This window comes from Scleropages formosus, chromosome 12 (genome assembly GCF_900964775.1).
Source record: "Scleropages formosus chromosome 12, fSclFor1.1, whole genome shotgun sequence".
Classification (NCBI taxonomy): Eukaryota; Metazoa; Chordata; class Actinopteri; order Osteoglossiformes; family Osteoglossidae; genus Scleropages; species Scleropages formosus.
The window spans coordinates 10,605,529-10,618,826 of NC_041817.1; the positions used below are offsets into that span (position 1 = coordinate 10,605,529).

The following is a 13,298-nucleotide window of genomic DNA, read 5'->3' on the forward strand; positions in this document are numbered from 1 at the left end:
AACCTGGCCTATATATTTAATTAATTAGTTAATTAATTAATATTACTTAATGAAACATTTTAATTGGATTGGAGTAGGTATTTCAAACTGGTGTCCAGCTCATTACTTACACTATCTACAGTGCAATAGTTGAATGACAAATACTGTATGGGGGGTGCCGGCGATGCGATGTTAATTTGGCCTGAAAAGGTGCGTTTTAGTGAGAAACGACGTACAATATAGTGGAAACTTTAACGCAATAGTTCTGCTCATGAAGGACTCCTCTAAACTACAAGTCCCAGAGTGCAGTGCGAGCCTCCGCTCTAACGGCACTGGTCTCGTTTAGGGCAAATCTCGCGATAGTGGAGCACTGCTGTCCTAGCGGTGCAGGATGCTGGTGTCACCGGCAAGAGAGGAGCGAATGAGAGAGAGCGGGATCTGGCGAGCGGACAGCAGTTTAATCTTATAAAACACTTACATTAAATCTGGGATATCGGGACCGGAGGCCAAAAATAGTCAGAGAGTGCATTATTTCATTTCGCATTCATTGCGTACGTAAATTTATTGAACGGCGTGTAATAATATCACAGACCAGCTATGGCGTTGAAAAGAATTCAAAAGGTGAGTATTTTTATTGTCTCGTGTATTTTTTGTGTTCGACTGCCGCCGGTCTGTCTGGTAAAGTCTGCACCGTGTTCTTCTTCCGGAAACTCATGATTGATTTCGTTTAGCCACCATTTTTTTCGTGAGAAGGCCAGGGGAAAAGGCACAAAGCGGAGCGGATCGGTGCGGTGAGGTGCAGTGCCGTGCGCGGCGCGGCGCGGCGCGGTTGCCGGATCTGCAGCACCGCAGCCCGACGGGCTGAACCAACTCCAGCCCCCACTTCTCTATTGTTGTCCCCCCGCTTCGCTCCGACTCGTGGGACGCGCTCATCGCTGCGTTTCATTTTACGGAGTACTCAGTGTTTGGGAACGTTTCGGGACGGACGAAGCCGCTGGCGAATGCGTTGCGTCAGAGTGTTACAGGGCGCTAGTCAAGTTATTTCATTATTATTATTTTTTTTTGTTTCCAATCACTTTCCCCTCCGTCTGTTGTGAATGAGCGGCGAGTCGGTGCGCATGCGCGGTAGCTGACAGCTGGAGGCGCGTCGCCGAGCGGCGAACCCCGATGTCAACGTTGCCATATATGGAGTGGCAAATGGGGCACTGGGGCAGCGGTGGGTATTTTTAACGGAATTAGCGACGTGCGCGCGAGCCCGGGCCCGCGCCTGCACGCTCAGACCCCCCGTCACAAAGTGCACAAATGGTGACATTCGCCTCCCGTGTGGGACGATCTCGCGTCCTGAACGGAGTGCACGTGTGAGGAGTTTGCGCGCGCGAGCTGGAACGTGCAGCGCTGTCCCCCCGTGCGCGCGCGCGCGCGTGTTTACGTCCAAGAGCGCATGGGCCGCCAGCGCTTGACCTTAACATGCAACATGCACCAGCAGATGTTGCTCGCGCGCGCGCGCGCGCGCTCTCGCACTGCGCTGTCCCACAGAACTTGTATGCTTGCACGTTTCAGCCGTTGGTTGCGTCATATGTGTAACGTGCCGTCCACGTGCCAAGCAGGAGCTGACAGCTGGAACGTGGTGGTGTGTTTCAAAGCTTGTGAAAGTGACCACTGAGTGTGAAAGTGAAATGAGTTGCATTGTTTTTTTTTTTTTTTTGGGGGGGGGGGTCAGTACACACACACATTTATTTCTTTGTGCCTTTGCATTGTGTCTGTGTGTATAGAGAAGGCGTGTGACATGGGCTCTCTGTGTGTTCTTTGTGTGGCGGTGTTTTGCGAGAGGCCTGGAGAAAAGCAGGAGGACATTGCTCATGTATGTCCTTTGTGTTCTGTGCGGCGCTGTACCGTGCTGTACCGTGCTGTGCCGGGCCTCCGCGCTCCAGAGAACACCGCTTTGACAGCGGGCCGGCGGAAGCTCCTGGGGCTCTAAGGACGCATTGTGCCCCACATGTGAAAAGAGATTATTCCAAAACTGACAGCATGGGCGGGAAAAGACCCGTCTCGCCGCTTGATGCGTTTCTCCGCGTCCGTTTCCCGTCAGCGGTAGCGCAGCGATGGAGCCGTTGCTTTCGGTCCCAGAGGTTGCAGGTTCGAATCCCACCTCCACTCTAGTACCCTTGAGCAAGGTTCTTACCCTGAATTGCTCCGGTAAAATTACGCAGCTCTATAAATGGGTAAGTAATTGTAAGTACCTCAACAGCGTGAGTCGCTTTGGAGAAAAGCGTAAGATAAATGTAAATTCTTTTACGTCTCTTGGTCTGCTAAGACACAGTGTTGTATTTGCTCTCGTCCAGTGAAGCATCTTTGGATTTCTCGCAGGCTGACGTCTTAGTATGACAAGTAGAAGTATATAGCCCGATGCAGCGCACGTTGACCTGCTGGCTACACCTTACCATCAAAAAATGCTTCTGAGAATGAAACTGTAAATTATAAACAAAAAAAGCTATAAATACATGTGATCAAAAATGAACCCTTTCTTTAAGCCCATCACACTTGGCGTTGGGCCAGATGTCGATGATCTTAGCTTTTTAACCAGCGGTTATTAATCTGTGGTAATATTCATTTCAACCTTCACACTTCTGAGTTAGTGAAATAGTTTGTTGCTTCTGTAATTGGGGGAAAAAAGAGGAGAATGAAATTGTTAGCATGGGATACAAATATGGTACCAAAATGTGATTTGGGCACCGGGCAAGTTCATTGTCACTGCAAATCTGACTTTTCCATTAACTCAGAATAGATTTTATTACTGTGGGCTACGTGGTAAGATGTGCGAAAGCGCCGTTTCCACACGGTTGTCTGTTATCTCCGCTTCTCCGTGCGATTTATTCATTTGAGACGTTGAGACTTGTAGCTCCGAAATGAGGCGGATGCATTAGTTACCACGTGCCTCAATTTACAGACCGTTTTTGCCGTGCCCGTATCCTGCAGCGTTCGTTTTCCCCTTCGTTCGTTGCAGTTCCGCACCCGGCCTTACAGCCGAAATCCGGATTTGAAGCTAATATTCACCAAAAGCGCTCTGTAGCTTTCCGAATGGAGCGGTAAGTGTACACGTCAGCAGAAGAGCCTTTCTGACAGCAATCAGGCCATGGCCCTTGCAGCACATAATCAATGCTATTATTGCCTCCCCTTCCATTTGTGGGCTTTGCAAGGCCTGCAGAAGCTATGTATAGCCATAGGAGGGTAGGCGTTTAGTGCTAATGCCATGAACTTCTTGGGGACAGTCGTTTTGGTATTTCTAGCAGGAACAAGAAATGAGGACAGCTGGTAGCGTAATGGTTGGAGCAGCTGCCCTTGGACTCAAAAGTCACAGGTTTGAATCCCACCTCCGGCTGTAGTACCCTTGAGCAAGGTACCTAATCTGAATTGCTCCAGTAAAATTACCCAGCTGTAGAAATGTTAGTCAAATAAATAAATGTAACGTCCTTCCTTGAAGACCAAGGGGTTGCGGGAGGTAGTTGCAGCCACACAGACACCCAAACAGCTGTAACACATTGGACGCTTTGCTCCCTTTCAATGTCAGTGTCGCACTTGTGCGAAGGCAGGATTTTTTTTTTTTTTTTTTTTTTTTTTATTATTAGGAAAGGAAAGTTGTATGAAGTGGCATTGAATAAGGCCTTCCTTAAAATCGTGCTCTAGGGTAAGGCAGCGGGCTGGAGTTACGAGTGAATGGGTGTGAAGTTGTCAGCTCTCAGGGCTAAGTTTAGAAAAGCTCATTTTGGCACCATGACTCAGATGCTAATGTAACGTGTACGAAATGAGACGCGCCGCTGGTGTTTACGGGCGGCTGGGACTGGGGGCCCTAACACAACGAAGTCCCGAGCGGTTTGATGTTAGGAGGTGCTTCCCAAGTCGGAGCACAGCAGCACTTCGACGGGGTGAAGGAATGCCCAGTGTGGACCGAGGTCGTCGAGGACTAGAACCGGTCAGCGAAGCGAGCGATACAAACGATACAGATTTATGATTGTGCAGCCTGGTTCTGAGGAGCCCAGGAAGTGTACAGGTCTTCGGCGTCCCCCAACTACGATGAGCGCCGTTGATCGTCGGTGAACTAACGTTTCCACGTCTTTCAGGCTGGAGGCTCTCGGTGGGGCAGTTAAACAAGTAGGAACCCTTTCCATCCTGCAGCCTATGGGGTCCGCGGTTGAGGATCGGCGCCACGGCCGCAGTTGCGCTTTAACGTCAAATAAACGGCCTTTAATTTGAAGAAGCTCTCAAGCTCGACCACGTGGCATTCCAACATAGCTGAAAATGAAATGATGAGAAATTAACGTCGACACGTACTCTGCGCCGCAGTAACCAACAGAGGCGGAAAAAGGACGCACGTCCGTCTCCAAGACAACGAAGCGAGACGTGCGCTGTGAATGCAGGAGCCGTTCGCCTCCATCAGCTACTTTTAACCCCCGGCTGTGTCATCGAAATACAAAGCTTGCGTTTTGGTCTCCTTAGCGTGCACTGCCGTTCACTGGTTTTCTGCGTATAGTGCGATTAGCCCACTTTAGCCGTTTCTTGTACCTTTGGTGAACACAGTCGTATCAGAAGCGGTGTCATCTACGTGGATGTTTTATATTTTACGTTCAGATTAATTCATGTAGTGCCACGCACCGACAGATTGCCCCGCCGGAGCCTCGCATTGTGGCAGCATGGTGGCACAGCGGGTAGGGTCTGCGTTCGAGCGGCGGGTTCAAATCCGGCTCAGTCTGCGTGGAGTTTGTGTGTTCGTTACGCATTTTTTTATGGGCTTCCTCGGGGTGCGCCGATTCCCTAACGCGGTCCAAAGACGCGTTTCAGGTGAATTGGGGATTGAAATTACCCATAGTGTGTGTGTGTGAGAGATCATACTCTAAGCCACTTAGAATCAATTGCACCACTGTGCGACCCGCTGCTAAATGCAGTTATGAGGATGTATAGCTTAGTAGCACTTCTGAGATTTAGTTTGCATTTGTGTGTTATATTTACATTTCTTCATTTAGATAGCTGGGTAGTTTTTATTGGAGGCACGGTGGCAGAGCGAGTAGCCCTGCTGTCTCACAGCGCCTGGGTGATGTGAGAGGATGTGGGTTCGATCCCTGCTCAGCCTGTGTGGAGTTTGCATGTTCCCCGTGTTTATTCTGGGTGCTCTGGTTTCCTCCCACACTCCAAAGACATGCTGTTGAGGTTCCCCCATAGTGTGTAAGTGACAGAGAGTGTGTGTGTGTGTTCCACTGATGTATGGATGAGTGATCCATTGTAAGTAGTGTATCTAGCGGTGTAAGTCACCTCGGTGAATAAGGTGCGTGGGCTGGTAACACCACATAGAGTTCGTTGGAAGTCGTTTTGGAGAAAGCATCTGCTGAATAAATAAATGTAAAGTAAATAAATGTAAATGAGTATCTTGCTCAAGGGTACTGCAGCACTAGGTGAGATTCGAACCAGCAACCCTCAGATCAGAAGGCAGCAGGTGTAACCAGTATGCTGCCAGCTGCCCATTTTGAGGAGATTTACATGTCTGGGCAGCTTTGCTGATTACTGCCAGGAGTTGTTTGGGGACCATCTACACAGGGGTGCAGGCACACACATTGAGAAGGTGACTGGCAATGAACTGAGTGTTTTCCTCCTCCCTGGATGGAAGGACGCGGACCTGCCGTCTGCCGTCTCGACATTTGTACGTTCGCCCGCAGGTTACGGTCCTTTCAGCTGTCGGTGCGGAAATGTTTAAAATTGTTTTGACTGCGATTTTAGCGGCGAGACCATGACTGTGAAATCATGTTATTTTTAGCCCGGAAAAATGATCAAATGGACAATAACGTTTATAGTGCGAAATGTCAAGTTCTGCTTGTATGCTTTGTGTTCCCCCCCCCCCCCCCCCCCCCCCTTCTTTCCCGTTTTTGATGATTGCTGGTACTGAACATCATACAGTGCGCGACAGAATTACTCCTCCGCACTTGGTCTGCATGTGTATTGAAGGAGTTTATGTAAACAGAGCCCGTATTAAACATGTTTGTGTAAGTGCACTACCACACAACTCACTCCTTAATACAGAGCTTTTATAGATCTTAAAGACTTCAGTTGCCTGTTAAGGGCTTTGGTGTTTTTTTTTCTTTTTAAATTTATTGACTAAATAAAAGATGCAGAGCTACTATTATGAAATGAAATGTGACTGGGGTGTCAGTTACCGTAGAGGTCAGTGCAACGACCTTGCGATCGGAGGCCCCTCGTTTGAACCCCAGTCCTGCTGCACTACCCTTGAGCGCAGTACTAACCCCGTTATTAACGGTAAGTAGTTCGGAATACAAGCCTAACGTTGTAAATGACTTTGGAGAAAAGTATCAATCAAAGGAGTGAGTAATAATAATAGCTGGTGAGCTCAGTGAAATGGGATTCTGTCCTTGCTTTTGCTAGGAGCTGACAGACTTACAGAGAGACCCTCCAGCTCAGTGTTCGGCGGGACCGGTTGGCGATGACCGTAAGTGACGTCACCTCTTCGGAATGCAGCTCTGGGTCCTCGGAGGCTCGTGTGCGTCCGTTGCGTAATGTCACGGGAGGGAAACTCGTGTGTGTGTTTTTGGGTTGGGGATCAGCGGCGCGAAGCGCACGGGAATTTGTAAGGCGATGCAGTTTCACGTTGGATGGACAGAAATGTTTCCCGTGATTCCGATGCCATCCTGCGGGGAAATGCATCTAGCCGCGGAACTTTCTAGCCGTTTCTTTATGTTGAACCCCAACGTACCGAAAGAATGATGACGACTTGTTTTGCATTTCAGTCTTTCATTGGCAGGCAACAATCATGGGACCGGTATGTGGGCTTTTCTTCCTTTTCATCAACGTTTTAAATGTATTTCAGTGTTAATTGATGTGTGCGCTCTTCTGCTGGTTTCCTCATTGTGTCGATTTTCTTTTAGAATGACAGTCCATACCAAGGTGGGGTGTTTTTCCTGACAATTCACTTCCCCACTGACTACCCTTTCAAACCGCCAAAGGTGAGCGATCGTTGCCAGGCTTTGGGAGAAAACGCGAGCGTTTCCTGTAGACTCGGGAGTGCAACTCGGGGCTTAAGAGCGTCAATTTAATTGTAGGTTGCGTTCACGACGAAGATTTATCACCCAAACATCAACAGCAACGGCAGCATTTGTCTGGACATCTTGAGGTCACAATGGTCACCCGCCCTCACGGTCTCCAAAGGTGAGTGTCGCAGCACACGGCGGCGCCGCGGTCACGTTGGAGCGGTGACAAAATGCTCTACGTGGGAAGCACTTACAGTCGCCGTTCTGTAAACGAGATTAAACGTGCTGGAGATGAGCAAAGTGTTGACGCCGCGCTGTACGGCAAGGATTTTGGATTTTGTCATCAGTGACGGTGTCCCAGCACATTGCTGTGAGCGTGTGAGTGACGGTGTAATCGATCGTTTGAAGAGAAACGCTCAAGGGGCACTGTGGCTATAATGAATGCTAATTTGTTTTAATGATTTAATGATCTGTGTTAAAGGTGCTGGTCAGGTACGGTCACGGGTGGGCGGGGACGCTTCACTAACGCGCTCCGCTGCTTGCGTCGGCGCGCCTCCTTCCAAAAGAAGTCGAGGTGTGAATTTAGGAAGCGTGTGGTGGGGGGTGGTTTCATCAGAAGCCGCGTTCTGTGACGTTGGTGAGGGGTCAGCGGTCCAGGGCTGCATGTCCACTTACTGCCCGAGTCGGGAGCGAAGTGTCAAAGTGACGGAGACGCGGAGCGGTGGATCGCGCCGTCCTTTCGCGTCTCGTCTCTTCGAGCTTTTCGGACTCGTCTAGAAACGAGACGTTCGGAGAGATTTTAGGAGATTCGAGCTGGGTGGCCTTGGTCTTATTTTCACGAAGCGGAAACATGCTTAGTCTTGTCGTTTTGTCCTTGTTCTTGCGCGCGTCACACCGCCGCCTTACTGTTAAAGGTTGTTATGGTTACGTAGCTTTTGTTAGTAAGACACGGCTCGAACCGCGTTCGCGTATGGTTTGCATTTTTGTTTTATTTTATTTGCGCAACTCGCTGAGGGTGTCAATGCTGAAGTAGCATTAACGCGGTGATCTCAGACAGGGCAGAGAGGGGTCTGCTTTGAAATGCCATTAGCGTGATATGTCACAAGGTTCCATGCAGTAAGGTATGTGGAAATCGCTGTGATAAGGATGCCAGAAATTACCTTGAACGGCTGTGCACGTTGCTCAACATATTTATTGATGCTTTTGCACTCAAAATGACCGATTTTCCGTGGCCCTGTAGTGGACTGTTTCTTTTTTCTTCCTTTTCCTTGCAGTTCTATTGTCCATCTGTTCTTTGCTATGTGATCCGAACCCCGATGACCCCCTTGTACCGGAAATTGCACATACTTATAAGGCAGACAGGGAAAAGTAAGTCCAGTCTGAGTTGCTCCAGCTGTAGAGCTGCAAGTGATATAGGGGTATAAAACGTAAAGTGATATAGTGATGAAGATATAAAGATAAATCAAGAGATAAAGTGATATAAAACAAAACGGTTGCATACAGAACATTCCAGGATTAATGTAGGGATCTGAAATCAGTTACATTGTCTCTTGCTCTCCTTACCCGCTGGCACAAGCGCTTATGTTTCCTTGTTCGTTTTTTGTTCTTCCAGGTACAACAGACTGGCAAGGGAATGGACTCAGAAGTATGCAATGTGAGAACTCTTCAGGAATTTCAGATTGAGAAGCAAAGAAAAACACACACACACACCCACAAAAAGTTTTACACTGAGCAGAAGGGGGGAACGTTGGGGCGGGGAGGGAGAGGGGAACGAAAGTAAGCCGCAGACCCAGGAGCGAAGAAAGCCGGAGACGTCGGTGCGGGCCGGGTCCTGACTGCCGAGTCGCCGCCGCCGTGTGTCATTTGTCGCGAACCGCGGTTCGCCCGTGCTGGAGCCAAGGGGGGCAGGGCCATCACCCAGCGTTGCCTTGGAGACGGAGCAAACCTCATCTCTGGGCGTACCCTGCCACCCCCCTGCAACAGGGACTGTCTTTTACTACTACTGCTACCACTTCTGCTTCAATTACTTCCACTAATACTACTACTGCTGTCATCAGTGTTATTATTTGTATGGTTACTGTTGGTTTTTATTGCATTACTATTCTTATAGTAATGAAGAATATGCTACTGAATGCTAAATATCGGATTATGCGTTTGGCTCTCCTCTGATGAGGCCACTAGAAGCCCTGCTGGATGTGATGAATTGCTGTACGAAGAGGGCGATTGCAGTATTAACTCGGCCAGAATTCTCCACGACGTCACTCCGCCGAGGTAGAGCGGAGCGGCGACGAGACGGTCCGTGTCCGGCTGCCGGGCTTCTCGAGCTGCAGGAGCGGACGGTGACGTTCGCACGAGAGAAAGGAAAACTAACGTCGCGGCCTTCGAAGCGCTGTGGGAAGGCGGAGGGAGTAGTTCCGTATCTGAAGGGTGCGTATCGTCGCGAAGCGGAAGCGTACGCTCGCATATGCACGTTTACGAGTAGCCGCACCACGTTGGGAGGATGGTCTTGCTTGCGCTGTGATGGACTTGCGGTCTTTTTGTTTTTGTTTTTTTTTTTTTTTTTTTTTCTCCCCTCGTTTCTTTCTTTCCCTGACGTGAGGCACAATCAGGGCTTGGCTTTGACCACGGACAAAGAAAAACGAAGAAGCAAGCTGCGTACCCGAGTTGAAGACACTCGTACCATTCTCACGTTCTCCATTTGGCCACGGAGGGAGCCGCGCTGAAGTTGGCTTCCGCGTGCCGTGTGGCGCCGTGGCTTTACACTCGGAAAGAGTTCCCCGCGTAGAGCATAACTGGATGTAACGCAAGAGCGAGCGGATGAGCCGCAGAGCAGAGCAAAGCCCTGGCCTCAGGCAGCTGAGACAACTCCGAGGCTCGGATACTCTGACCGAGGAGCTGCTGACACTTAGCTGTTCGCAATTGCCGGCATGAACCCCTGTTTTGGCGCAAGGTAGAAGCGAGGCGTTTTCGTGGCACGCTGGGTTGCCGGCTCACTTCAACACCACCTAAAAAGTACGGGAGCGCGGTGGTTTTCGGGACGTCCCATTTCAGCCACCATCGCTAATGCGTGTTTCCAGGACGAGAGCAGAAGAGTGGACCTTCGGTGTCAGCAGCTCTCTGCGCTCTTCGAGTCCCACGTCGAGAACACAGCAGATCTGATAAAACTGGAAAAAATAAAACACTATTAAGGCTTTAAGTAAATGGTGACTTACGATTAAATGTTCTTTCAAAGGGGTTTAAAAAAAAAAAAAAAAAGAAGGGTTTGATCTCTCATTTCTACTCTGAAGCGCATGTCATAGACCTGTTGGGGACGTATAATGCGTGTTTTGCGGGGGACGGTTTCTAACGGTTGGAGTGTTTCTTGAGCTGGAGTCGATGGAGGCGTCCCGTGAACCGGCTGCGCTTCTCGGTAAATTTTGTCCCTCGTATTTTGCGTGAAAATCACCGGGTAGTTAGTGCTGAACTCGAAGGCTTACAAATTCCAAAAGTGTATCCCTCTGCAAGGTTACCTCAAATTACGACAGACGACTACAAACAGGCTGGTGTGATATATCGTACGTTAACTCGTAAGCGTTATCTGCGGATTGTAACTACAAATAGGCGCTTGTGAAGTATAATCAAAACTGACAAACCAACACGGAGCGGCCAGTACATATATCTTCATTTTATTTATTATATTGGTCTGGGGAAAAAAGTCTTTTGGAAGTCACTTCACTGGAAAATAATGAACACTACAACCGGACGGTTCTCTCTCATTTTTTAAGACCCACTTCAAAATGTGTTTATTCGTCACGTTACGGTTTGCAGCAGTGTACTTAAGCAATACCAGGTAGCTTTCCATTGGTTTCCTTTAAAGGTGTTAAACTCTTGAATGTATCAAGATGCTTGTTTTTTAGGAAACGTTCAAGTGCAATGCCTAGCAGTGTTGTATGCCTGCCCCCCACCTATTTCAGACCGAACCCCGATTGTATTCATTTCACACAATACAGGTGCTAATGCTCATGCATCAACTGCTAAGTCGCTGTCGTTTTTTGTGTCGGTCCATTCGCCGCGAAGGTGGATTTCGGGGTGTCTGCCCCCTAGTCGTCCGGGAAAAGAAACGATCCCGCGGAGCGGAGCCGGGCTGTGGCGCGCGGAGCTCCACGGGCAGGCTTTCTCAAGTTGACTTCTGCTGGATTTGACAGATTTCCTAAAGAGAAGGACCACAGCAGTGTGCGGTAGCAGAACCATGCTGCTCTGTGGGTGAAAACGGACTAGCGCAAGGACGGCCCAGGGCAGGATGGCCTCCTCGCACCCGGGTAGACGTCCCCACCCTCTCTCCTTGGTCTTATTACATGGCGCTAGGTGCCACCAGATTACACCTCTTATGTGTATAAAAAAAAAAAAAAAGGGCTGTGCCTCTATTACCCCAGTTTTACTTCCTTTAAACAAAAACATGTGTTCTGGTCATTTTCAATGATTGAGGCCATGTCTTAGGCACACTTGTTTTTAAATTCTTTATATCCTCCCCCTCCTCCTCGGCATGAGAATTAATTGGAAAACAACAGAACGATTGTCAGCATCCCTGTGGTGTTCCAGAATGCTTTGAATGTACTGTGTACTCTCGGTATTTATTTTATTTTTTATTTTTTATTTTTATTTTTTCTTTTTCTAAACCAGAGAGAAGAAGCATTTGTCATTGCGATGAGTTGAACTACTGGAACTGATTTAAAACAGCAGAATACATTCTTAATCCTTTATATTTATTATTTTATTTGTCTTCCAGCTGTCATCTTGAGTACAAACAGCCTCAATTCATGACCTTTCCGTTCAGAGTTGGTTTTGTGTGACTAAGTGACGCTGAAGATGATGTCTGAGTCACTGGGATGTAGGCCTACTATGTGTTCTCTTCTGTTCCTTTCGCGGCATCTTCTGCACGCTCATGGAAAGTCACCTGTTTACAGCCATACACAGAATTTCAGGGATTTTTCACTACACTTCATATGCCTCTCTGATACAATCTTAGCCTTAACGGTTTTGTTTATCGTGTACATAGTATGAAATGTCAATCAGGGCTTTTATCTTTTTTTTTTCCAATTATTTTTTTTTAAAATCGGACAAGGAGGGCTCCACAGTTTCACGTCAGCAAAAGCTCAGACACACACACGGACACACACACACAGGTCCTGATGAATGAAAACCCTGCATATCCCCCGTTTCCAAATTTTCAAAAAAGATTCCCGCTCTTTTCCACGTCTTTTCGTTGGTCCCGAAGGCCCTTTTCCTCTCCCTCCCTGCGCCACCGACACCAACACCGCTTCCCTTCCCTGTTCCGCTGTGTTCCACTGGTACTGTTTGCCTGAGAAGAAACTCCAAGGTGTCAATAATAAATAAAGCTTCTTTTGTTGTACAAGTTGTCTCTTATTTTATTTTTTTTTTTTTTAAAAAAGGGTGCTGTTGGGTGGGACACAGTTATTGAGGAATGGAAGGATTGTACAGCAATTTTATTCTTACAACTTTATCTGAGAGCTGAATTCGCAGAGGGATCTACTTCTGTATTATGCGGCTTTTGCTGTAACTTAGCGCCGAACACATCATTGGAGTTACGTACAAATGGAGTTACGAACGGACTCGATGTACACAAAACACCCTACTGTACTCAACACGTAACCACCGAAACAAAACCTCACTGGCATTTCCGTGCTTCACTTTCTACTGTCTGGCTCAGTATTTAAAGTCACGATTAGGACAATGTGGTGTGAAGAGCAGATCAAGAAGACGCCGAATTTGAATTTTCCTACGGATCCTGGATGGAAGATCAGTGCTACTTAAAATGATTTAGTACAGCTTAAATGCCATTAAACGCAATAACGTTAAATAATTTCTACATCCGGAAAAAGTCTATACGACCAACGACAACAACTGCGAATTAATCTTTTGAAAAGAAAACAGAAACAGTACTTTAAGTTTACTGTCACCACGATCGGCACGATCCCACCTCGTCGCATCCTCCCGCTCTCACCACCAGCCGACAGGGGGTGCGAACTTCACTGGGAATTCCTCTCTGGCTCTGCGAGGGTTCTCCTTGTACCGTTCACGTTACAGCTTCCATTACGGGTCCCAGATCAGTCTTGTTCTTGCCCGCTGCGTATTATAGATGGACATTGAGGGAGAATAATCGGATCCCGAATCGGTGACTACAGAGCGCTCCAGCTTCCTGTGCGCGTCATGCAAGGAGACCAATCAGCAGCCAGGATTCTCTCAGACCCCGCCCCCGGCTCCCAACGCCCAGGGTCCAGCGCCCCGCCCCGC

The 13,298-nt window shown here is 48.3% G+C and overlaps 1 protein-coding gene across 2 annotated transcripts; it reads left to right on the forward strand.

The window, feature by feature from the left end:
- The first annotated feature begins 355 nt into the window (after positions 1 to 355).
- On the forward strand, positions 356 to 12,214 carry ube2d4 (ubiquitin conjugating enzyme E2 D4). Of its 2 annotated transcripts, none has more exons than XM_018744083.2 (7): positions 356 to 600; positions 6,406 to 6,469; positions 6,768 to 6,799; positions 6,906 to 6,983; positions 7,080 to 7,185; positions 8,282 to 8,375; positions 8,620 to 12,214. In XM_018744083.2, exons 1-7 carry the CDS (start codon positions 577 to 579, stop codon positions 8,663 to 8,665), a joined length of 444 nt encoding a protein of 147 aa, XP_018599599.1. In that variant the 5' UTR covers positions 356 to 576; the 3' UTR covers positions 8,666 to 12,214. The 2 variants fall into 2 exon arrangements, with proteins under 2 accessions (XP_018599599.1, XP_018599600.1); XM_018744084.2 differs by lacking the exon at positions 356 to 600 and adding an exon at positions 1,057 to 1,195.
- The last annotated feature ends 1,084 nt before the right edge of the window (positions 12,215 to 13,298 follow it).

Bases quoted from the DNA above. Each gene is read 5' to 3' on its own strand.
- ube2d4 (XM_018744083.2), top strand. From the start codon at position 577: ATGGCGTTGAAAAGAATTCAAAAG. The intron at 601-6,405 runs GTGAGTATTTTT...TGCTTTTGCTAG, and splicing joins CGTTGAAAAGAATTCAAAAG to GAGCTGACAGACTTACAGAG. The intron at 6,800-6,905 runs GTATGTGGGCTT...ATTTTCTTTTAG, and splicing joins AGGCAACAATCATGGGACCG to AATGACAGTCCATACCAAGG.